Here is a 25,069-nt window from a genome sequence, read left to right on the forward strand (position 1 = left end):
GATTCCCAGCACCCACATGTCTTAGTTACTTTTCTGTTGCTGTGGCAAAATGTCATGACGGAGGCAACTTACAAAACAAAGCATTAATTTGGGGTTCACAGTTCCAGAGGGTATTAGAGTCTGTGACAGTCATGGAGGGGAGCATGGCAGCAGGCATGGTGCTAAAGCAGTAGCTGAGAGCCCACATCTGATCCACAAGCCGGAGGCAGAGAGTCAACTAGTATGGCATGGTCTTTAGAAACCTCAAAGCCCACCCTCGGTGACACACCTCCTCCAACAAGGCCACACCTGATCTTTCCCAAACCGTGTTAAACTTCAGACCAAATATTCAAAAATAGGAGCCCAGCTTGGGGACGGTGTCTGGTGCACGCCTGTAATCCCAGCACTCAGGAGACAGAGGTAGGCAGATCTCTGTGAATTCCTGGCCAGACTGGTCTACAGAGTGAGTTCCAGGGAAAGCCAGGACACAGAGAAACGCTGTCTCAAAAATAAATAAAATTAAATTAATTAATTAATTAATTAATAAAATATGAGCCTATGGAATCATTCTCTTTCAAACTACCACACATGGTGGCACACAACCATCTGAAACTCTAGTCCAAGGGAATCCAATGCCCTCTTCTGGCCTCTTCAGATACTGCACCCACATGATGCACAGACATTCATTTTCTTGATGTCTCTGTCCTATACAAAAGTGTGTTTGTCCTATGTAATGGGTAATGCTTTGTGAATGCTTAATTCAACCATATATTACTTTTTATATAGGCCAGACATTAATACAAATTAGGATTTTCAGTGTAGCACGTTCATTTTACTCTCGAATATAGAATTAAGAATATGGGTACTGGTGCAAATTGTTTCCTCCGCAAAGATGTTCCTTATAAATCAGTTTATCAGAACTTAAGTACTCACCCCAGAACAAATATAAATTCTCCTGATCTATATGCCAAGGATCTGAAGGAGATTGTTAGCCAACAAACACTGTGAGAAACTGAAGTCCAACAGAGAAGCTGAAGACTTCAGCAGCCTATGAGGAACCAAATCCTGCCGAGAACTATGTAAACAAACTTGGACTCAAACCTTCCTGCAGCCAGGCATACGGATGGGAGATCTAGCCTTGGCCGATACTTTATTTGCACCCTTGTGGTAAAAACTGAGATGGGCAACCCAGCTGAACAACAACCAGATTTTGACTGACAGATACTGAAATAATAAATATTTGTTATTGTTTTCGTTTACTTTTGAGACAACATCTCACGTGGACCAGGCTGGTCTTAAACTTACCATGTAATCAAAGATGACCCTGAATTTATCATTGAAATCCTCTTGCCTGCATCCCCTGAGTGCTGAGATTACAGAAGTGTCACCACAACCAGTTGTAGAGTGCTGGGGATCAAACTTGGGTTCACCCATGCTAGGCAAGAACTAGACCACTGAAGACACAGCCTCAGGCCATTGGTGTTTACTTTAGTCCACCTTCAACCAATATTTTGGCCAACTATTCAAAGGGATATCAAAACAAGTAATAGAGACTGACTATACACTGCCTTAAGAACCCAGTGCTTCTTAACATTCATTAAATTTGCCCTGCGGAGTGAGTCTGGTGTCATAATACAGCGGCAGTACAGGGTCTGCTACTTAGGAGGCATGCAGTAAGTAGGAGGAAGATAGGTTTCTCCATTCATTGTATCACTTTAGAATCTTGTCCTGTGAAGATAAAGGTAAGTGTAAAGAAAATCTGTTAGAGCTTGGTGAACGTTAAACAACTAAGGGTGCTCAGACCCGTATGAAGAATGGTGCTAAAGGCAATGTCTACAAGCACAATATAGATGTGTATGATTACATACCTAGACGATATCGTCTGCAAAAACAACACCACAAATAAAGGAGACAAGTTGGGGAAACACGTACAACACGGTTCGTTCATCTTCGATGTGTAAAATTTTCATATGAATTTAAAAGAAACCTGCTTATACGTGTTCATGTGCTTGAAAGTTGGATATAAACTGAAGTCCAGATGCCCAAGAAAATGACAAAAAAAAGTCAACTTTATTGTTGTTGTTTTTAATTTAGTTGGTTTCATTTTTTTTTTTTTGAGGCAAGTTCTTTTTATGTAGTCCTGGCTGTTCAGAAATTCACTATGTAAACCAGGCTGGCCTCAAATTCGTAGAGATCTGGCTGCCTTTGCCTTCCAAATGCTGGGATCACAGGCCTATGCCACCATGCCTGGCAAATGTAATTAAAAAAGAAAAACAAAATACTAGTTTAACCTATTTAAACATTTCTTTTTTGTTATCTTTTATTCATTAAAATTTTTTCTGAAATTAAAATGCAATTACATAGTTCCCCCCCTCTTTTTTTATATTTTTATTTATTTTGTGTTGGTTGGTGTTTTGCTTGCATATATATCTGTGTGAGGGTGTCAGAAGCCCTGGAACTGGAGTTACAGACAGTTGTAAACTGCCATATGGTTGCTGGGAGGTGAACCCCATCTAGAAGAACAGTCAGTGTTCTTAACTGCTGAGCCATCTCTCCAGTCCCCCCTCCTCTTTTTAATATTAAGTAAATTTATTCATTTACTTTACATCTCAACCTCAGTTTCCCCTCCTTCCTCTCCTCCTGTTCCCTCCCCTGAACCTTCACCCATCCATTTTTCCTCTGTTTCTGTTCAGAAAGGGGCAGGCCTCCCATAGGGGTCAACAAAGCATGGTATATCAGGTTGAGGTAGAACTAAGCTCCTCCCCTTGTATTAAGGCTGAGCAAGGCAACCCGGTATGAGGAATAGGTTCCTTTTGTTTTTAATTATTATTACTATTAAATTTTCTATTCATATGTAAAATGAAAAGCAATAGGTTCCTGGAAGCCAGCCCAAGTGTCAGGGACAGGCCTGCTCCCACCACTAGGAGACCCACAAGTAGATCAAGCTACACAACCAGCACACTTATGTAGACGGCCTGGGTTGGTCCCATGGAGGCTCCCTGGCTGTCCGTCCAGTCTGTGAGTTCCTGTGACAGGTGGTGGTGACGGTGCACACAGAGCATCGCTCTTCCTTTTTTGGGGGGGGGGGGGCAATTTCAAGACAGGGTTTCTCTGTGTAGCCCTGGCTGTCCTGGAACTCACTCTGTAGACCAGGCTGGCCTCGAACTCAGAGATCCACCTGCCTCTGCCTCCCAAGTGCTGGGATTAAAGGTGTGCACCACCATCACCCGGCTTATAGCTCTTCATTTTAAAATATTCCAGCCCCTTATTACTCCTATGCAAAAGAAGAGACAGAAAACAAAATGTCAAAATGATTGTAATGACAGTTGAAAGGTTTCCCAAGGGACAGAAAGATAGCAAGCAAATGCACTTTTGGAGTGCAAACAGTTGCAGAAGGACTGAAGGACCTGCTTTGGGCTTGCTTGTGTGGCTGTTTTTGTTTGCAAAGGGCTTTAGTCGCTACCCCTATCTGCCCATCGTTCTCTGCCCTTTCCAGGCCTCCCTAGGGATTGCAGCCTAAGGAGTAAGAGTTTGAGTGGAGAGCTGTTGAAGTCCTAATTCTGCTGTCATTTTAAAAGAAACTAGACTTGATAAACACCAGGACACACGAGTTCAAGTAATAAGAAGAAAATCAGAAAAGAGAAAGTATTAGTGGACCAGACTGATTTTTTTTTCCTTTTTAATTTGGGTGTGTATGTAGGGACTGCGTGCATGTGGGTGTGAGTGAAGTAGTGAGTAGAGGTCAGAGGTCAATTTCAAATAGCTTCTTTATCATTCATCGCCTTAATATTTATTTATTATTGATTGATTGATTGTTTGATTTTGACACAGAGTCTCTCATTGGACTGGAGTTCTGATTTGGCTAGACTATCTGAATGGCAAACCCCAAGGATCCTCCTTTCTCTACCTCCCCCAGGCTGTTGGGGTTACCTGCATCCTCACACCTGGGTTTTATGTGGGTGCTAGGGATCTGAACTCAAGTCCTCATGCATGCATGGAAATACTTTATCAATGAGCCATTACCCCAGCCCCTATACTGCTTTTTCAAAGACCAGTCTGTGATAATAAATTACTGCTGTGGAAACTACATGATATCTACAAAATAAAGAGCAATAATTTGCTATATTGCACACAACTACACTAATTGAAATGAGAGTGGTCACAGATATTTATAATCCCAGCACACAGGAGGCTGAAAAAGAAGCATTACTGCAAGTTCAAGGCAAGCCTGGACTACATAGTGATCTTGTCCTAAGTAATAATAATGATGATGATGATGATGATAGTGATCCTGTCCTAAGTAATAATAATGATGATGATATGATAATAATAATTCTTTAACTGGGTTACCACCAGAAAGTGCTGGTGGACCTTCTCATTTCAAATAGTCTGTTCAGAAAAATCCCTCACATTATTGCCCAACAACTTGCCTTTTAGTTGATTCCAGATCCAGCCAACCAAGACTGACCAGTGCATTTAGCTGCTAACAAAACCTTTAAAGCCTGTCTCAGGTTCAGTTGTAGAGTGCTTACCCAGCATGCACAAAGGCCTGGATTCTGAGCATGGAGTCATCCTTAATCTGGCATTCGCTCCTTTAATCTTGTTTTTATTGGAGCAATAGGGTAGAGGCTCTGGAGTCTAAGTGCTTGGTTTCAAATTCCGAGCCACCAGTAACTATATAATCTTGCTGTTAACTTTATTGGCTTCATTTGTAAGGTAGAGAAGCTAATAGTACTTCATTTGTAGGAGCAGGTAAAGATCCTATGGGATATTATCTATAAAATGCTCAACACAGTGCTTGGCATACATAAAAAACACTCAATAAACATTAGATACTTATTATTCAAAGTAAACAGACTTTAAAATGATAACACGATGGGCAGAAATGTCACTAAAACAAGAGGTCAAAGAAGCTGAATTGGAGTTTAGAAGCGGAAGAGAAAGACAAGGACATGGGGTGGAGAGGGCAGGACTGGGTCAGAGCCACATCATAGCTAGCAGGAAACTGGACTCGGGAAAACCATAAAGAAGAGTTCCTGTGTACTTGGGGATACAGGGGAATTGGGGGCCTTAGAGGTTTAGTTGAAGTGGGGTGGGGGAGATTGACTTACTCTTGTTTGCCTTGCCCAGGGCAACTGGGGAAAAAAAGAGCTGAAATCCAAAGTATGGGCAGAAATAGAAAGGGACTGAGGATACCTGGGGCTGGAGAGAAGGCTCAGTTGGTCACGGGTTTGATGTACAAGCATGAGAACCCTGTAAAATGTCAAGCGTGGCAACTCATGACTATAATCCCAGTGCTGGAGAGGCAGAGAGAGGATGGTTAGCCAATCAAGTGAAATACAAGAGCTTCGGGTACAGCGAGAGTCCTTATCTCAAAACTAAAGTGAGTGGACCTGGAGAGATGACTCAGTCATCTGTGCTGCTCACACAGAAGACCCCAGTTCGGGTTCCAGCATCTGCAGAGATTCTCATCTGCCTGTAACTCCAGTTCCAGGGGATGTAACTCCCTCTTCCAGCTTCTGCAGGCATTGTGTGCACGTGTTACACTTACAAACACACACGTAAGACACTCATAAAATTAAAAAATAAGTCTTTTAAAAAAAAAGAAAACTTAAGGTGAAGCAATTGAGAAAGGTATCTAATGTTAATCTCTAGTTCCTGAATGTACACACACACATACAAAGCACACACAACTCATACAACATACAACACATACACCATACACAACACACACACAAAAAATGGAAGTATTAAAAATTATTGATTAGTTGTATAACTGAAAGGTACTCTAATGTTACATCAGGGAAAACTGAAGCTCAATAAAATGAACTGACTCCCATGTCTCCAAAGTGGGCAGAAGCAAAACACACGGGAGATTTTCAGTCACTTACTTTATACTGCAGTGTTCACTGACGTGAGTTCTTAAAACTCAACATTTGTGATAGTCACTTAAAAAAAGTCCATGCAGCCGGGCGGTGGTGGCGCACGCCTTTAATCCCAGCACTCGGGAGGCAGAGCCAGGCGGATCTCTGTGAGTTCGAGGCCAGTCTGGGCTACCAAGTGAGTTCCAGGAGAGGCGCAAAGCTACACAGAGAAACCCTGTCTCGAAAAACCAAAAAAAAAAAAAAAAAAGTCCATGCATTCCTAAATACTTCCTTGGGACTGATGGTAGATTAATTTGATAGTTTTTTGTTTGTTTGTTCGTTTGTTTGTTTTGTTTTTTTGTTTTTGGAGACAGGAGTTCTCTGTGTAGCTATGGAGCCTGTCCTAGAACTCACTCTGTAGCCCAGGCTGGCCTCAAACTCACAGAGATCCTCCTGGCTCTGCCTCCCGAGTGCTGGGATTAAAGGCGTGTGCCACCACCGCACGGCCTGATAAAAAATTTTTAATGTTCTTATGTTTAATGTATTAAACATCTATTTATTTGGGGAGTGGCCTGTAGAGGTCAGGTGTCAGTTCTCTCTGTCCACCACATGGGGCCCAGGGATCAAACTTAGGTCATCACCTTGCCAGCCCGGGGTAAAAGAAGCTATGAATAGTGCTAGTCAGAGATACCCTTCTTGGGCTCCACCTCCAGAGATTTTGATAAAATATGGTGAAAACATGAGATCTGTATTGTTAAAAAAAACTATTCATGTATTTTCTTGATAAACTAAGAACTACCTAGTATGCCATCTCTCCATAATTGAAACAAGTATCTGCAATAACCAGCTTGGAAGAGTCCAGCATGGTGGTACACGAGTGTCATCCTAGCATTTGGGAGGCTGTGGCCGAGAGAGTATGAATTTGAGCCAGCCTGAACAAAGAAACAGACAAAACAAAAGAGAAGAGAAGGGGGGGCGGGGAGAGAAGAAGCAAATGTTTATTTTGAACTCACAGTTTCGAAGACTTCAGCCCATGGTCATTTGGTGCTCTGTCTTTGAAGCCAGGCCGTCTGTCAAGGTAGGGAGCACGTGAAATAGCAAAACCATTCACTTCATAGCAGCTGAGAAGCAAAAGAGAGACCAGAAAGGGCCAGAGTCCCCTTTAAGAATATATTTTTGCCGGGCGGTGGTGGCACATGCCTTTAATCCCAGCACTCGGGAGGCAGAGGCGGGCAGATCTCTGTGAGTTCGAGGCCAGTCTGGTCTACAAAGCAAGTTCCAGGAAAGGTGCAAAGCTACACAGAGAAACCCTGTCTCAAAAAAAAAAAAAAAAACCCAGAAAGAATATATTCTCGTGGCTAAAGAGATTGCTCAGAGGTAAGAGTACTTAGCAGCTGCATGTATATGGTGCCCACCATATGCACACGCAGGCAAACCACTCACACATACAATTTAAATTATTATTTATTCTATTTGGTTTCTTACTACTTATGACAAATATTCCTCAATTTCCTCTGGAAATGTCCTCAAAAGCCTTTTGAGACACCACCATCAGCCTTAGCCAGTCAGAGAACAGAATCATCGACTCGACCATCCTGAGGTTGGTCCCACAGATAGCATAGATTTTAAACTGGCTAGTAAACCTGCCTGTGACCCTTGGCCACATTCATCTGGATGGATGTGTGGTCCTTGGCACTGAGGATGCGGTTGCTCTCGGAGCATCTCCTGAGCACTCCGTGAACTTCCTGGCAGAGTTCTGCATGTAGAGACTATGCTTGCTCCTCCAGGTCCAGTGTAAGCACAGGAAGCAATACTTATTTTATTCTTATTATATGTGTGTGGATGTTTGGCCTGTGTGTAGGTCTGTGCACTAAAACCCATAAAAAGATGGAGAGAACCAACGCCACAATGTTGTCCTCTAACCTTGTCTGGTACCTTCAGAGGCCAGAAGTGGCCATCAGGCCCCCTGAGACTTGGGGTTACAGATGGTTATAAGCTGCCATGTAGGTGCTGATAATCAAACCCAGGTCCTCTGCAAGAGCAGCAAGTGCTCTTAACCACTGAGCATCTCTCCAGCCCCAATAATTTTTTTTCCTTTTTTTTCCCCCTGAGACAGGGTTTCTCTGTAGCTTTGGAGCCTGTCTCTGCCCGCTGAGTGCTGCATCCTGAGTGCTGGGATTAAAGGCATGTGCCGCCACCACCCAGTTGTCCCTAAGCTCTTACTGTGGGGCACAGACTGAGGAAGAGCTAGGGCATGATGCTTACATTAGTATACAACTAACAGTAAGTGATGGATCTACAGCAGAAGATTTGTTCCCTAGACACATGCCAAGTCTGAAAGGTGAGAGCATTAAGGCACAAATGAGAAGGAAGCAAGAGGCGGGAAGTTGGGAAAGGAAATGAGACCTAGGCATTGGAAAGCTGATGGAAGAACTATTGGAATTCAAAACGCAGTTAGGCAGGCAGGGCAAGGCAGCGTTACATATGATTGTCATGTGAAGTCGAGCTTATCTGTTCTAGTGCTTTCCTACATGGACTGTGGACCAGTAAGGTACGCATCACCGAGAGACTCTGAAGAGTCAGAACCTCAGATCCCTCTTAGAATCGACTGAATCAGAATTTTGCTTGTTAACAAACAAGCAAAGGCTGAATTTAGAAATCTAACCTAGTGGCATATAATACATATATAGAGAAAAAGAGTCTGGAGGTAAAGAGATAATCTAGGAGCTAAGGCCCTAGATTCAATCTCCATTACAAATCAATAAATAAGATTGACAAGCATAGGACTGGAGTGAACCTGCTGCTCTTGCAAAGGACCCAGGTTCAGCTCCCAGCAACTGCATGGTGGCTCACAGCCCTCTCTAACTCCAGTTCCAGGGAATTGGTGCCCTCTTTTGGCCTCCCTGGCACCAGGGACACACGTGGTGCACAGACTTATGTGCAGGCAAATGCATACATTAAACAGATCGATAACCACAAGCATTTGCAGGTCAACAACTGAAATGCATACATCCTATCGAGAACAAAACAGGAAAAGATCTTTGAATAGTTCCATGCATATTTCTTTTTTTGTTTGTTTTGTTTTGTTTTTAGTTTTTTTGAGACAGGGTTTCTCTGTGTAGCTTTGGAGCCTGTCCTGGATCTCACTCTGTAGCCCAGGCTGGCCTCGAACTCACAGAGATCCGCCTGCCTCTGCCTCCCGAGTGCTGGGATTAAAGGTGCGTGCCACCACTGCCCGGCCCATGTTTATTTCTATCCTAAGAGCTTTGATTCTTTGTTTTAAAAAACAAAAGAAGTTTTAATTTCATTTAATATGTATGAGTGTTTTGCCTGCATGCATGCGTGCGTGCGTGCGTGCGTGCGTGCGTGTGTGTGGGGGGGGTACCACTTGCATGCCTGTTGTCTGTGGAGGTCAGAGGAGGTGGTGGTTCTCCTGGAACTGAAATTACAGATGGTTATGAGCTGCCATGTGTGCACTAGAAACCAAACCCAGGTCCTCTGCAAGAGCAGCAAGTGCTCTTAACCACTGAGACAACTCTCCAGGCCTGGCTTTCACTCTTAAGTATTCATCTAAGAGAACTGAACATTTATGTCTACAAAAGAGATTTGCAAGAATGCTTGTAACAAGTTCATTCATAATGGCTGAAAGTGAAAATAATCTAAATGATCATTAAAAGAATAAAGAGTTTGTAGCACATTCACATAAGTGAATAACTCAGTAGATAAAAAGGAAAATAAAGTCCTGCACACAGAGAAATTTGCATGACACTCATGGGTATTGAGCCAAAGACTAGACACAAAAGATTATTATAAACATACATACACGTATATTATGATACTAAAATAAGGTCTCACGTAGCACAGGTTGACCTCAAACTCACTATGTATTTGAGGACAAACTAAGGATTAAGCTTCTGAACTTCTTGCCTCCACCTCTCAGGTGCTGGAACTACATGCGTGAACCACCGTACCTGGTATTATGCAGTGCTGGGGACCAAACTCAGGGTTTCAATCATGCTAGGCAAACATTCTACCACTGAAACTACACCCCCAGCTACAAATGGAATACATATTGATTATTCCATCTACATAAATATTTAAAACAACAAAAATCGATTTTGTTTGTTTCTGAGACAGGGTTTCTCTGTGTAGCTTTGGAGCCTGTCCTGGAACTCATTCTGTAGACCAGGTTGGCCTTGAACTCACAGAGATCCATCACCCTCTGCCTCCCAAATGCTGGGATTAAAGATGTGTGCCACCACTGCCTGGCTCAAACACTGATTTTTTATCCTTACCACCTCAACCCTCTCCAAACCTTCTTGTCCTTGTCTCTGGGAGCCAGCTCTTCCCATCTTGCCAGTTCCATCGTAGGACACTCACGTCTGGGATGAATGCTCTTTAGATACACTGGAGGATGGCCCAGACTCTGCCTTGCCACTTCCGTTCTTTGTTCTCCTGGCCAAACTCCACTCTTCAAATCTTAGATTAAAAATCCTCTGTAAAAGTCTCCTAACACTACGGCTCAGCTTGTTCTGGACTCACAGCATTCTGTACCTTTAATCCTGTGATTTAACACAATTGTAATCCATCAATTGTTTGTGATAGAGTTGGCCTCAGCTACTAAATCATAAGCTCCAGAAAATGGGGCATAAATCTGTCTTATTTCAGATCCACTGTAGGTACTCAAGCAGTATTTGTTAAAATGAATGAAAGAAAGTGAAAGAGATAAAAATGATGAGCCTGGAGCAATTAATTCTCTCTCTGTGTGTTTGTGTGTGTGTGTGTGTGTGTGTGTGTGTGTGTGTGTGTGTGTGTGTGTGTGTGTGTCTGTGTGTCTGTGTGTCTGTGTGTCTCTCTGTGTGTAGCTCAGGCTAGCCTGGAGCTCCTTAGGAAACCTAGAATGGCCTCAAACTCTGATTCTTCTACAGTCTTGAGTGTTGGAATTACAAATGTGTTCTACCTCACCAGGGCCAGTTTATGAGTCATAACCATGATGTGTGTGTATTTGTGTGTGTGTGTGTGTGTGTGTGTGTGTGTGTGTGTGTGTGTGTGTGTGTAAATGGATACATTATTGCAATGGTGCAAAGATGAAGTAGTCTCTCTGCTCTTCATATGAAATACTAAGGGCTCCTTTACTTTGGCTGGTAGAATTTTCTCAAGGTTACTGATGAAGGAAGAAATTTCCCCCTTTTTTCTGGCTCATCTTTTTTTTCCCATTATATCATGGTATGATTTGGATGTTGAATATCTCCTCCAAAGGCCTGTATGTCAAAGGATTGGTCCTTGAGGCAACACTATTGGGAAAATTACTTTGTGGGAGGATTATTGAAAGTGTCTCATCAAAAGAAATTACAGGGCTGAAGAAATGGCTCAGCTGTTAAGAGCCCTTGCTGTTGTTGTAGAGGACCCTAGTTCTGTTCCCAGCACCACACTAGACAACTCACTAATGTCCAAAACTCCATTTCCAAGGGGGTCCAGTGCCCTCTTTGGGACTCCATGGCATCTGTATGCATGTGTTGCACATACCCACACACAGTTATACACACAGTATAAATCAAACTAACCTTTTAAGAAAGAAATTGAGCCAGTTGTGATGGTGCACACCATTAATCCCAGCACTTGGGAGGCAGAGGCAGGTGGATCTCTGTGAGTCCAAGGCCATCTTGGTCTATATAGTGAGTTCCAGGACACACAAGGCTATATAGTGAGACTGTGTCTCAAAAAACCAATAGATAGGTAGGTAGGTAGGTGGATGGATGGGTGGTTGGGTGGTTGGGTGGTTGGGTGGTTGGGTGGATGGATGGATGGATGAATGATGGATGAATAGATGATAGATAGATAGATAGATAGATAGATAGATAGATAGATAGATAGACAGAAAATTTCAAAAGAAATTAAAGTGTTTTTGACTCACTCTCAGCTGGTTTGAGACATGAGCATTCTTGGGAGCAAACTTGTGTTCCCATCGTGGTATGTACCAGTGCCACTTTCCCCAGAAGCCAAATGGATGCCTCTCCCACTTGATCTTGGATGTAGAGCCATCCCAACTGATGTACTGAAAGCTTTCTCCTTGTTAGTCAGTCTCTCTCAGGTGCTTCATTGCACAAACAAAGCTCACTAATATATGCCACTCTAGGTTGCTGAATTAATGCTCCAAATGGCATCAGTTTCATATCCTTCTTTTTTGTATCAAGATCCTAGGACTGAACACAATAAGGAAAGGAGGAGTGTTTGGAGCAAGAAACAGTATACGTGGAAGAAAATATGGTGATGCCCATGCTGGGGAGGCAGACACAGGAGGAGCCCAGGAGCTCTCTAGTCTTGCCAGGTCCATAAACTCCAGTTTTAGTGAAAAATTCTGTCTCAAAAATTGAGGTGGAGGAGCTGGTGGGATGGTTCAGTGGTTAAGAGCACTTGCTGCTCTTTCAGAGTTTGGTTCCTAGCAACCACAAAAATGGCTTACAACTGCCTCTAACTCCAGTTCCAGGGCATCCAGCCCCCTCTTCTGGCCTCTGGGGGCACCAGGCACACATGTGGTACACATATACATAGGAAAACATATATGTAAAAAATAAAAATAAATTTTTTAAAAATTAAGTGGAAAGCCATAGCAAAAGACATTCAGCCCTGACCTTAGGCTTCCACAGAGAGGCTTGCACAGTGTGTATGCATGGGATAGCACACATATATGGATACACACATATGCAACATATATATACATATTTCCTAAATTATCTAGTGATTAATAATAATAATAATAATAATAATAATTTCCCACTAGGTGATGGTGATGCACACCTTTAATCACACTATTCAAGAGGCAGAGGCCGGGCGGTGGTGGCACACGCCTTTAATCCCAGCACTCGGGAGGCAGAGCCAGGCGGATCTCTGTGAGTTCGAGGCCAGCCTGGGCTACAGAGAGAGATCCAGGAAAGGCGCAAAGCTACACAGAGAAACCCTGTCTCGAAAAACAAAAAAAAAAAAAAAAAGAGGCAGAGGCAGGCAGATCTCTGAGTTCCAGAACAGCAGGGGCTACATAGAGAAACCTAGTCTCAAAACAAAACAAACAAACAAACAAAAATCCCAAAACACAAAACTGTTTTCACTCATAATTTCCTCTCAAAAACACACTTTATTTTTCAACGTTTCAAACCCAGAGAAACACTGAACTGCCACATTTCTAGGCTACATAGTTTTCAGCTACCAGGGTCTTGGCCTCTTTCTTGCTGTGTCTCCGCAGACATTTATTTCTTCTTTTGGCCAAACCATCTAAAAGGAGGCAATACACACCATGACGTTTCCCCTCCAGATATCTCAGTCTACCTCCTAAGCAAGAAGAATATTCTCCTACATACCCACATTATTATTAATTTGGAGGAAGATCATCACATTAATCCAATACAACCACCAACATACTTTCTGTGCTCAAATTTCCCCAGTTGTCAAAAGAATGTTTAAACATAGAAACAAAGGATTTCACCACCCGTTACATGTTTTCCGTCTTCAGTTTGAACATCTTGTTACCTCCCTCTGTCCTTCACAATATGGTGTCCTTGAATAGCCCGGGCCAGTTATCTTCCAGAATGTCCCACATTTTGGATTTGTGTGACTCTGTCTCTGATGAAACCAGGTCAAACATTGCTAAGCAAAACACTACAGTGGTGACTGTGTATACCTCCCCCTGTGTCGAATCAAGAGGCACATTGTGTGGTGACATCTTGATACCGTGACACTTGCCAAATATTTCCATTGCAAAAGTACATCTCCCCCTTGGAGCTAGCAAACAATTTGGGGAGTGATAATTTGATATTCTGTTTCCAAAGAACTTGCCACTGGTCTGAATCATACTGGTGATAATAAAATGAAGATTTGAAGAATTTCTCAGACTTTTTATATTTTCTTTCCAAAGGATTTATTTTATTCATGAGTGTGCACGTGTGTGTGTGTGTGTGTGTGTGTGTGTGTGTGTGTGTGTGTGTGTGTGTGTGTGTGTGTAAGTGCCCAGGGAGGTCAGAAAGAGGCTGGAGCTGGAGTTACAGGTGTTTCCAAGCTACCCAGTGTGGGTGCTGGGATCTGAACTCTGGTCCTCTGGTAGAGCAGTAAGTGCTCCTAACTTCTTAGGCATCTTTCCAGCCCCACTACCTGACTTTTTAAAGACATAAGCCTCAGGCTTATCTCAAATTCCTGGGCTCAGGTGACCTTCCAGTCTCTGCCCACTGAGTACTAGCACAACTGTGCCATCATGCCCAGCTCCCAACTTGTTTTGATGTTACTCATTTTGATATTCAGATTACCCAGTGAAGGTCCTTAAGGTTTTCTTTCCTTTTTTGGGGGCAGGGGAGATGTTCAAGACAGGGTAGCTCTGTGTAGCTCTGGCTCCCCTGGAACTCACTCTGTAGCCCAGGCTGGCCTCGAACTCACAAAGATCCGCCTGCCTCTGCCTCCCAAGTGCTGGGATTAAAGCTGTGCACCACTATGCCCAGCAAAGGTCCTTAAAGTTTTACTTTGTACATTTAGGGCTCTAATCTTCTGGAATTTAGGAAAACTTAGCAGAAGCAGGGGTCTGGTCGTGTCGCTTCATTATTCAAACAGTCTACAGTTTCTTATTCCCATTTTAAATACTTCCTAAGATGTCACACTTCCACATAAGCATGCCTGTTTCTAAGCTTTCTGTTCTGTTCTGGGTTTGTGTAAACCTGTGGTCATAGTCTAATGTCTTATTACATATTTGATAAATCACCTCCATATAGACAATTTACACCTTCTTATTTTCCAAAAGCATCTCAGCCTCCACCCATCGCAAGGAGAAGAAAAAGAGTAACAGTGAATTCACAATTAATTAATGTATGTAGTTTGATATTTTATTGGTTCAAAACATTAACTCGTTAGTATTACAAGGGAAACCTGGAAAAGTTTAAAGCCATTCTGGGACATTTAACATAGGAAAACATGAGCAAAGAATAATAAAGAGATTTAAATAAAATGTACTTGAATGTGCACATATGTAGACATGTACATAGTTACAGTTCCCTTTTTGTTCTTATTATTTATTTAAGCTTTCTTGTTTTTTCCCTTAGGTATATTTGCTTGTAGTTTGTCTTTGTTAGAACTACTTAATTAATTTTATGTGTATGGACGCTTTGCCTGCATGTATGTCTATGTACCACGTGCATGCCTGGTGCCTGAAGAGGCTAGAAGACAGATCAGATTCCCTAGAACTGGAGTTACAGACAGTTATTAGCCTCTCTGTGGGTGCTGGAAATTGCCCTGGGTCCTCTAGTAGCCAGTGTTCTTAATCAGTGAGCCATCTCTCCAGGTGCTGTAGTTATGTTTTTTTGTTTGTTTGTTTTTTTGTTTTTTGTTTTTTGGTTTTTGGTTTTTGGTTTTTCCAGACACGGTTTCTCTGTGTAGCTTTGCGCCTTTCCTGGAACTCGCTTTGGAGACCAGGCTGGCCTCGAACTCACAGAGATCCACCTGGCTCTGCCTCCTGAGTGCTGGGATTAAAAGCATGTGCCACCACCGCCCGGCTGTAGTTCTTCTTTTATTTAGTTTTTGTCCACAGAATTAAATTTTGGTTGTGATGGTAATTTTGAATTTAGCAGGATGTAGCATCACCTAGGAGAGAGCCTCTGCTGTGCCAGGAGGAGACTGTCTAGATTATGTTAATTTACTGAAGATTCTCCCTAGAGGTGGGTGTACCATTCCCTGGGCTTGGGTCCTGGACTGCATTAAAAAAGAGAGAGACAGAGACAGAGAGACAGAGAGAGACAGAGAGAGAGACAGACAGAGACAGAGAGAGACAGAGACAGAGACAGAGACAGACAGAGAGAGACAGAGAGAGAATGCAAGCTGAGTGAGAGCATTCACTGTTTGTTTTGTCCTGAGTATGGATACAATGTGACCAGCTACTTCAAACTCTTACCTTGACTTCTCTAACATGATAGACTATACCCGCAGACTGTAAGCCAAAATAAAGCCAGCCTTGAGTTGCTTTTGTCAGGGTATTTTATCATGGCAACAGAAAAGGTAACTAATACACAAGATAATGTTTGAACCTGTTTTTTCATATTTTAAAATATGGAAAATTATTTTTGCAGACTTGAAAATTTAATGCATCATTCATTTGTTTTAAACAATATTTTTTTGCTGTTGTTTCTGGTAAACGTTTCTAGGGTTTCATTTTATTTTTATGTAATCCTGGAGCCCCAGCTCATACTTCTCGGTAAGCATACCACTGAGCCATAGCCCTTAGGGGGTTGATTTTCATAATTATTTCGTTCATCCTTGATTAATTCTAGATAGTTTGTCCCTTCCATTGTGACTTCTATTTTATCTAGTTTTTAAACATTCTTAAAATGGAGAGGTTTTTTCTTTTTTAAATCATTCTGTTAAATGCATTCAAGTTAATTCAATTCATTGTGATTAGGATAAAGAGACAAATGAAATAAAGAGAATTTAGCATTTCTTGACACTGTCATATTTTTGTAAACGTTCTAGATATTTGAAAATAAAGTCTTCCTTCCCTGCCCCTCTCCCTCCTTCCTGCCTTCCTCTTTTTCTTTGACATGGAGTTTTCCTATATAGCTGAACTAGATCATCCTGCCTCAGCCTCCTGAGTGAGTACCGGGATTTTAAGTATGTACCACCAAGCCTGGCAATTTTCTCTTTTGCTGAGTGTGTTTCCTAGATTATATCATATGTTCTAATTTCATTTCGGTTGCTATGATGAAAATATCCTGGCAAAATTCAACTTAATGGAAAGTCCATCATAGCACAGACACCAACATGGCAGGAACTGAAAACCAGCTGGTCATATCACATTCACAGTCAGCAGAAGAGAAGAATAAATGAATGCATACACAATCACGTACTTGCTTGAATGTACTTTGCTCAATTTCTCCTTTTTTTTTTTTTTGGTTTTTCAAGACAGGGTTTCTCTGTGTAGCTTTGCGCCTTTCTTGGAACTCACTCTGTAGACCAGGCTGGCCTTGAACTCACAGAGATCCACCTGGCTCTGCCTCCCAAGTGCTGGGATTAAAGGCGTGTGCCACCACCGCAGGTGCTAACTCAGGTCCTCAGGCTTGTGTACCAACCACTTCGCCAGCTGAGCCATTGCCCCGGCCTCGTTTTTTTATCTGAGATGTAGTCTTCTGTAGTCCAGAGAATCCTCCAACTTGCTGTGGAGTAAAAGATGACCTTAACTTCTTGCTCTTCCTGTGTTAGCTTCCTGAGTGCTGGGATTACAGACATGAGCCACAGTGCCTAGAATTCTACTGAGTTTTTATTCCAGAGCCTACTTTTTAAATGTCTATGCTTTTTAATTAGTTCCTTTTCATTTAAACTTACTCTTGTTTCATTTCTATTTCTCTTTCATAGGTTTGCTCTCTTTTGTTATCTCATTAGAATTCAGTCTAAAGTGTTTGTCATATGTGCCCCCAAGTTACTTCAGTGGAAAGAATCAATACTCTTGTTGACTGTTAGGTTTTTGTGACATTTCCTTGGAATTCCTACATAAAGGCAACTTTGGGGGGGGGGTATTTACCAGTCTGTAGTAGCATATGTTCCAAGACAGCCAGGATTACACAGAGAAAACCTGTCTCTAGAAAACATAGATAGGTAGGTAGATAGGTAGGTAGGTAGGTAGGTAGGTAGGTAGGTAGGTAGGTAGATAGATAGATAGATAGATAGATAGATAGATAGATAGATAGATAGATAGATAGATAATAGGTAGGTTGGTAGGTAGATAAGGTTTTGAGCTGGGGTAATGGTTCGGCAGTTAAGAGAACTTGCTATATTTTTTACAGAGGACCTAGGTTTGTTTCCCAGCATCCATGTGGCTGCTAAAAGCCATCTGTAACTCCAGTTCCAGAGAATCTAATGTCTTCTTGGCTTTCACCAGCACTGCATGTACATGATACACAGATATACATGTAGACAAAACACCCACACACATAAAATAAAAATAAAGAAATCTTTAAAAATAAAATAAAATCATGTCTCCCATAGTTCAGGGTGCCCTGACAATTCATGCACCACTATGTAGCTACAAAGACCTTAATATTCTTGCCTATACTAGTGTTAGGGTCACAGGTGTATGCCAACCATACTTGGTCTATCAGGTGCTGGGAATTGAACTTAGGACTTCATGCATGCTAGGCAAGCATTTCACCAGTTGAGCTAATCCTTAGTTCCTGTAGGCATGGTTTTTATTGTTGTTGTTCTTTGTTTCTTTTTCCCCCCTGTACTCAACCTGGATGTTTTAGTGTTTCCTTGTTTTGGCCAAAGATGCCCTGTCTAAAGTTAGGTTTGTTTGTTTGTTTGTTTGTATCCTCCCTCCCACCCCGCCCCAAGTGTGTGCATTCTTTCTTGTGTGTGAGTGCAGGCGTGTGGAGGTAAGAGGACAGCATTGAGCATCCATCTCTTGGTGTTCATTTCTATATGTCCCGACTAGCTGACCTAAGAGCTTCTGAAATATCTCCTGCTCCACCTCCAATCCCCATAGGAGCCTGGGATTACAGACCTGTGCTACCATGTCCAGCTTTATGTTGGTTCCGAGGCTCCAAACTCCGGTCTTTACATTTGTACAGCAAGAGGTTTACCTAGACTACAAAAGATCCTGTCTTCCTGAGCACACATGGAGTATTATCTAGTTGTGAAAAAGGATGAAGCACTGATATTTCTGATCTATGTATGCTATGACCTACATGAACCCTGAAAACATCACACTATCTAGAAACAGCTGGACACAAAAGGGGGTGCACTGCATGATTCGGAATCTTTTTATACAAACTATCCAGAATAGGCAAATCCATACAGACAGAAAAGAGATTTGGGGGACGAGCGGCTGCAGAAGCAGACAGAGCGGCCGCAGAGGGAGGCTGAGCAGTGATAAAGGCAGACCGAGTGGCGGCAAAGGTAGGCGGAGCTGTGGCAGAGACAGGCTGAGCAGTGGCAGAGACCTGGAAACAACCTAGATGCCCGTCAACTGAAGAATGGATTAAGAAAATGTGGTACATATACACAACGGAGTACTACTCAGCAGAGAAAAACAATGACAGCATGAAATTTGCAGGCAAATGGATGGAACTAGAAAATATCCTGAGTGAGGTAACCCAAACCCAGAAGGACAAACATGGTATGAACTCACTCATAAGTGGATTCTAGATATAAAGCAAAGAACAATCAGACTGCAACCCACAGAACCAGGGAGGCTATATGGCAGGAGGGACCCTAGGATGACTGTGGCTTAGAATAAGTTTTGGTTTTACTCAAAAAAAATAAATAAATAAACAACAAAAAAAGAAAATAGATTTGGGGGTTTGGGGTATGGTGAGAGAAATAGGGGAGTGATTGTTAACTGATGGACATGGAGTTTTCTTGGCAAAGATGAAAATGTTATAAATTGGGGGAAACATTGGGGGATATACTAAAAAATCATTGACCTGTACTTCATCATCATTATTAGTATCATTATTATTGGGTGTCTTTTTTTTTTTTTTGAGACAGGGTTTCTCTGTGTAGCTTTGTACCTTTCCTGGAACTCACTATGTAGCCTAGGCTGGCCTTGAACTCACAGAGATCCACCTGCCTCTGCCTCCCCCGTGCTGGAATCAAAGGACTGGGCCACCACCACCACCTGGTTAGCTTTTTTTTTTTTTTTTTTTTTTTTTGGTTTTTCAAGACAGGGTTTCTCTGTGCAGCTTTGCGCCTTTCCTGGATCTCACTCTGTAGATCCACCTGCCTCTGCCTCCCAAGTGCTGGGATTAAAGGCGTGTGCCACCACCGCCCAGTTTTTTGTTTTTTTTTTAAGAAACTCTTTTTAAAAAGAGAGAGAGTGTGTGTGTGTGAATACAGGTGTCCATGGAGGCCAGAAGAGGGTGTTGGGTTCCCTGAAACTGAAATACAAACAGCTGTATACTGCCAGATGTGGGTGCTGGGAACCGAACTGAGGTGCTCCGTCAGAGCAGCAAGCTCTTGTAACCGCTGAGCCCTCTCTACAGTCCTGCTTTAAGGAATTCTTTACAAGCAATGAAAGAGAAAGACTAATTTATTCAGTTTCTTGAGGGGCCGTCAATGCGGGAAAGCTCTATAACTACTGCCCACTGCCTCCTAATAGCTAGGTCCCGTACTGCTTCTTTCTTAGTGCCCAGATTCTACTCTCAATCATACTTACAACTTTCTCTCCCCATTTAAAACGTCTGTTCCCAGAGGAGCCATCAGTGCCCAACATCCTCTCAACAGAGTCAGGAAAAGTATTCAAACTAAAGTGTAGATAAGGATTCCGAGCCGAATGAGTGCTTAACTGATGGACCTGCAGAGGCTGTTTTCGTGCGAGTGATGGAGCGGCTCACCTTGACTGTGTGAGCCCTCCTAGCACTAGACACTGTCCCAGGAACAGGGTGTGTGTGTGTGTGTGTGTGTGTGTGTGTGTGTGTGTGTGTGTGTGCACGAGCTCAGGCACCAAAACAGGATATTGGATGTCCCCATCTCCTCATCTCCACTTCTTCTTTGAGGAGCCTTGTGGGTGCTGGGATTCAAATTCTGAAGGCCATGATTGTGCATCCAGCACCGTTAACTGCTGAGCCATTTCTTCAGCCCTTCATTATTTTATGATGGTCTTGCACATTTTGAATGTAACACACACAAAAGACATTTCGCTAGCTTTAATGCTCCTATGGACATGATATCAGAAGGTTTCATGGAATTTGCACAATCATTTCTCACTTAGCCCACCTCTGTGTGTAAGACAGCAGAATTTGGCCTTTCCTCTTTCTATCACAGTCTCGTGCTTGGCTGTCTCTCCCCTCTCATGCCTGGTCGTCTCTCCCCTCTCGTACTTGGCTGTCTCTCCCCTCTCGTACTTGGTTGTCTCTCCCCTCTCGTACTTGGTTGTCTCTCCCCTCTCGTACTTGGTTGTCTCTCTCCTCTCCCACTTAGAAATTGCATCTCAGGACTTGACTTTCCAGTGGCAGCAGGGGCTGTTGTTGGCACTGGCCCGAAGCCCGGCCTGGACTTCTGCTGTGGGGTCATACGGACACTTGGATCAGGAGGGTGAGATTGGAAAGTTACATAGTTGAGAAAAGAGACGATCCCTAGAAGAGGGGAAAAATTGAGGAGAGGTTTAACAGACAGATGGTCTTTTACTTTTAAAAATCGTATTCATCATTTCATACTCAGTCTTAAAAGGCCTCTTTTCAGTAAATCCTTCCCTCCCCCGGCTGGGTTAATTTACCCTCCAGTGACTGTGCTGCTTTTGACTACTCCAGTCTGGTTAGAATAAAGCTTGACTCCCCTGGATTTTAACAATGGTGCTATTGTTTTCTGTGTGCCCTTAAGCAAGTTATTTAACCCATCCACACCTCATTTTGTGAGAGAACAAGTTACTAATTCTAGGCTTTTGATTGTCAAATCTATGCTTTCCCCACCACACCACACTGCCTCTCCACATATAAACCTGCCATGCTTCTATTTCTTCTCGATTCTGCCTCCTGTTACAGAAATGATTTCCTGTTCCCTCCTCCTAAGCACAGAGCAGGGGGCTGACTCACCAGCACAGACATGCAGGACGTCACCGCACCAATTCAGATAATAGGCCCACAGGAACACGGACTCCATGGCGCTCGTTGTGTACCATTCAACCTGGGCCAGAAACAGGTTGAGGCAGAGGAGCAAGCAGAAAGCTAGGACCACAAGGAAAGATGTCACAACCTATCAGCATCTTCCATTTGCCTTGGTTGCCACCCCCAGCTCCTCTTTCATTTGCAGGGATCATATCCATGGCAAAGATCAAAAAATGAAAGACTTGGGGATTAGCCAAGATGGGAGAAAGAAGGGGTCCTTCCCCCTTGGTATAAGACAGTTTAAGGCACGTGTTTTGTTTTGTTTTGTTTTGTTTTTTCAGAGCTGAGGACCGAACCCAGGGCCTTGCGCTTGCTAGGCAAGCGCTCTACCAATGAGCTAAATCCCCAACCCTAAGGCATGTTCTATGCAATGAGATAGGGCAAGGAGCTGGCCACTTGGTGTGATGTTGGAAGACCATGAAAGCCCCCAGAAAAGCTTAGTTCCTTAACTGTTTTACCTTGGTGCATTACCTTGCCAGTCAGTACCTGAGCAGAAGCTGAGGATGGACACCTTCAGATCCAACTCAGCTGACACAATTCCTTCTGTAGGGCGGCAAGAGCTGAAGAGCAAGCCAAGGCCAGTAACCATGCAGAGGACAGAGATAATGAACAAGGCCCTGGAATATTCGAGGTAATCTACAAGGAGAGGAAAGGCTTGGTTAGTCCAGTAAGTAATATCCTCGAAGAAAGCTGGAGAGCCAGCCAGGTATAGTGGCACACACCTGCCATCCCAGCACTCAGGACATGGCAACAGGAAGACTAGGGAGTTCCAGGTCAGCCTGGGCTACATAGTGAGTTCCAGGCTAGCCTGGGTTACTTGAGACCCTGTCTCAAATAAGCAAACAAATGAGTATATAATTAAAGTTAGATAAAGTCTCAGAGATGGGAGCCAGACAAAATAAGACGAAATGGAGTTTGCCATGCAGTACCATGGACACTAATAAGATCTTCTTTACTAAGTGGACAAAATAAGATGAAATGGAGTTTGCCATGTGGTACCATGGACACTAATAAGATCTTCTTTACTAAGTTTTCATTGTCAGTTCGAATACCGCCCCATCCCCTTCTGATACAGGGTTTCACTGTGCATCCCAATCTGGCTTTGAATTCTTGATCCTCCCAAGTCTGTGCCAGAATTACAGGTATATGCTACCATTACCTGGTTACATGGATTTTCTTTACTGTGAAGAAAGAGCCTTTATTGGTAAATTAGGGGTAATACATTAATATATCTGTTGTTAGCTTATGAGAGGAGTGATTGCTATCACAAATCAGCTTAAACCTTTTTTGTTTTTAATTCTAGTTCTAAAAGCAATGAATGTTCAATCTAAATATTGCAATGGCCACTAGCAAGCACTCTACCACTGAGCTAAATCCCCAACCCCGATTATTTGAGTTTTATCCAGGTGAGGTGGCATGTACTGGTAATCCCAGAACTTAGGATGTACAAGCAAGAGGATTGCAAGTTCTAGGTTGTCCTCACCTTCATAGTCAGCTGGAGGCCTGAGAAGGCTACATGAGACCCTATCTAAAAAAAATAAAATAAAATAAAAGCAAGCTAAATAAAACAAAGCTGTTTAAAAAAAAAAGATTTGCCTCATAAATTTCACTTTGTTCTCTAAAGCCTGTTCCTTACGCTAAAAAAAAAATCATTTTCATTGATAGAAATCATAAGCCACAGTTAGCCACATTAAAAAAGAAAATAATTTAAAGGCAGCATATATTCTAAAGACTGGGTGACTGAGAATGAGCAGCCCATGTAACCTTGAGACCTATCAGTCCAGATGGTTCTGTATGAAGCCCTGTGACCTAGGTATCTTTTGCAGTACTTAGCTCTCAATACCCCAATCAGTCCTTGTCTGCAGCAGAGAACTTGGCCCAAGCTGGATCGATTTGATTGTTATGCTTGGAAATGTCGATTTCCTCTTTTACGTGTGTGAACTATTGAGCTGTAAGGCTAAGCTTGGATATCACCTTTTGGCACTGACACTCTAATAAACAGGAAAACCTGGACTGTGGAGATAAAACAAAACATAAACAATGATGACTGTCAACTGGACATTAGAGAGCCTGAGTGACTCCATGGCTTGGTTTTCTTTGTCTGGGAGCCCAGTCTTGAATCCCTTCACACCCTCTGCACTTCCTGCCCTTGGCAGTTTATGACATTCTTATCCCCCCCCCCCCCCCCCAGACAGGGATTCTCTGTGTAGCTTTGCGCCTTTCCTGGATCTCGTGCTGTAGACCAGGCTGGCCTCGAACTCACAAAGATCCGCCTGCCTCTGCCTCCCGAGTGCTGGGATTAAAGCGTGCACCACCACCGCCCGGCCAACATTCTTATCTTTAAAAAAGTTCACCTTTAAGCTTACACTAGTTCACATGATTCTGGTATCTGTGTGTGTTTGGGGGGGGGGGGGGCAGCAAGATGGCTCAGTGGGTAAAGGCACTTGATGCCAAGCCTAAGAACCTGAGTTGCCCCGGGCAGCGGTGGCACACGCTTTCAATCCCAGTACTCGGGAGGCAGAGGCAGGTGTATCTCTGTGAGTTCAAGGCCAGCCTGATCTACAGAGCTAGTTCCAGGACAACCAGGGCTACGCAGAGAAGCCCTGTCTCGAATGCCCACCCCCCTCAAAAAAAAAAAAACTGAGTGGGATCCCTGGGACCCACAGGGTGGGAGAAGAAAACCAACTCTGGAAAGTTGTGCTCTGACTTACACAAATGTGCAATGACATATACATACCCATGTATACACAAAAATAAAAAAAATGTGTAACACATATATGTTAACATGCATTCACACACACACACACACACACACACACACACACACACACACACACACACACACACGAGTTAGTGGTATTTGAAACAGGTCTGGCTATGTAACCCAGGCTGGTCTCAAACTCACACTTTTCCTCCCTCCACCTCCAAGGGATGAGATTACAGGCATGTGCTCTCATGCTTAACATACTCTTCTTTTTTTTTTCTGAGACAAGACCACATGATCATTTTCCTTTTCTTTCTTTCTTTTTTTTTTGTTTTGTTTGTTTTTTTGTTTTTTTCGAGACAGGGTTTCTCTGTGTAGCTTTGGAGCCTGTCCTGGATCTCACTTTGTAGACCAGGCTGGACTCGAACTCACAAAGATTCGCCTGGCACTGCCTCCCAAGTGTTGGGATTAAAGGCGTGTGCCACCACCACCCGGCGATCATTTTCTTTTTGAGATAGAGTTTTGTGTAGCCCAGGCTTTCTCAAACTGACTTCTGATCCTCCTGTCTCTATCTTCTGAGTGCTAGGATTATAACCAGATGCCACCACACCTGGCTAATGCTTTTTATAAACCTTGCACATGGTAGGCAAGCACACTGTCTACTTAATCACAACACAGCCCTCTATTTGAGACATGGTCACTCTGTGTAGCCCTGGCTGTCCTGGAACTCACTATGTAGACCAGGCTGGCCTTGAACTCACAGAGACCTTCCTGCCTCTGCTTTCCAAGTGCTGGGATTAAAATGTGCATCACTACTCCTGGCACCCTCCATTTTTATTTTAATTTTTCTTTTTGTGGAACTGGGGACCTGTGATGTCTTCCTGCTGCATCAACTACCAGAC

The 25,069-nt window shown here is 43.0% G+C and overlaps 1 protein-coding gene and 1 long non-coding RNA gene across 3 annotated transcripts in view; one reads left to right on the plus strand and one right to left on the minus strand.

Annotated features, from left to right (window-relative positions):
• The first annotated feature begins 13,001 nt into the window (after positions 1–13,001).
• LOC128125265 (uncharacterized) lies at positions 13,002–19,688 on the plus strand. Its single transcript, XR_008223125.1, has 2 exons — positions 13,002–17,491; positions 17,524–19,688. It is a non-coding gene; the product is annotated as an uncharacterized LOC128125265 (long non-coding RNA).
• An 803-nt stretch (positions 19,689–20,491) lies between these two features.
• Positions 20,492–25,069, minus strand: part of Tmem202 (transmembrane protein 202) — a 29,572-nt gene continuing 24,994 nt past the window's right edge. Inside the window, exons 4-6 of one of the 2 annotated variants that reach the window (XM_052762492.1) lie at positions 21,935–22,099; positions 21,392–21,523; positions 20,492–20,935 (exon numbers count right to left, since the gene is read on the minus strand). In XM_052762492.1, coding sequence (XP_052618452.1) covers positions 20,619–20,935; positions 21,392–21,523; positions 21,935–22,099 — 614 coding nt within the window. In that variant the 3' untranslated portion in view covers positions 20,492–20,618. The remainder of the gene's footprint in view (positions 20,936–21,391; positions 21,524–21,934; positions 22,100–25,069) is intronic. The other variant, XM_052762502.1, reaches the window with a different exon arrangement.

The sequence above is a fragment of the Peromyscus californicus genome, unplaced genomic scaffold (assembly GCF_007827085.1).
Source record: "Peromyscus californicus insignis strain IS unplaced genomic scaffold, ASM782708v3 Scaffold_11__1_contigs__length_118956290, whole genome shotgun sequence".
Lineage (NCBI taxonomy): Eukaryota > Metazoa > Chordata > Mammalia > Rodentia > Cricetidae > Peromyscus > Peromyscus californicus.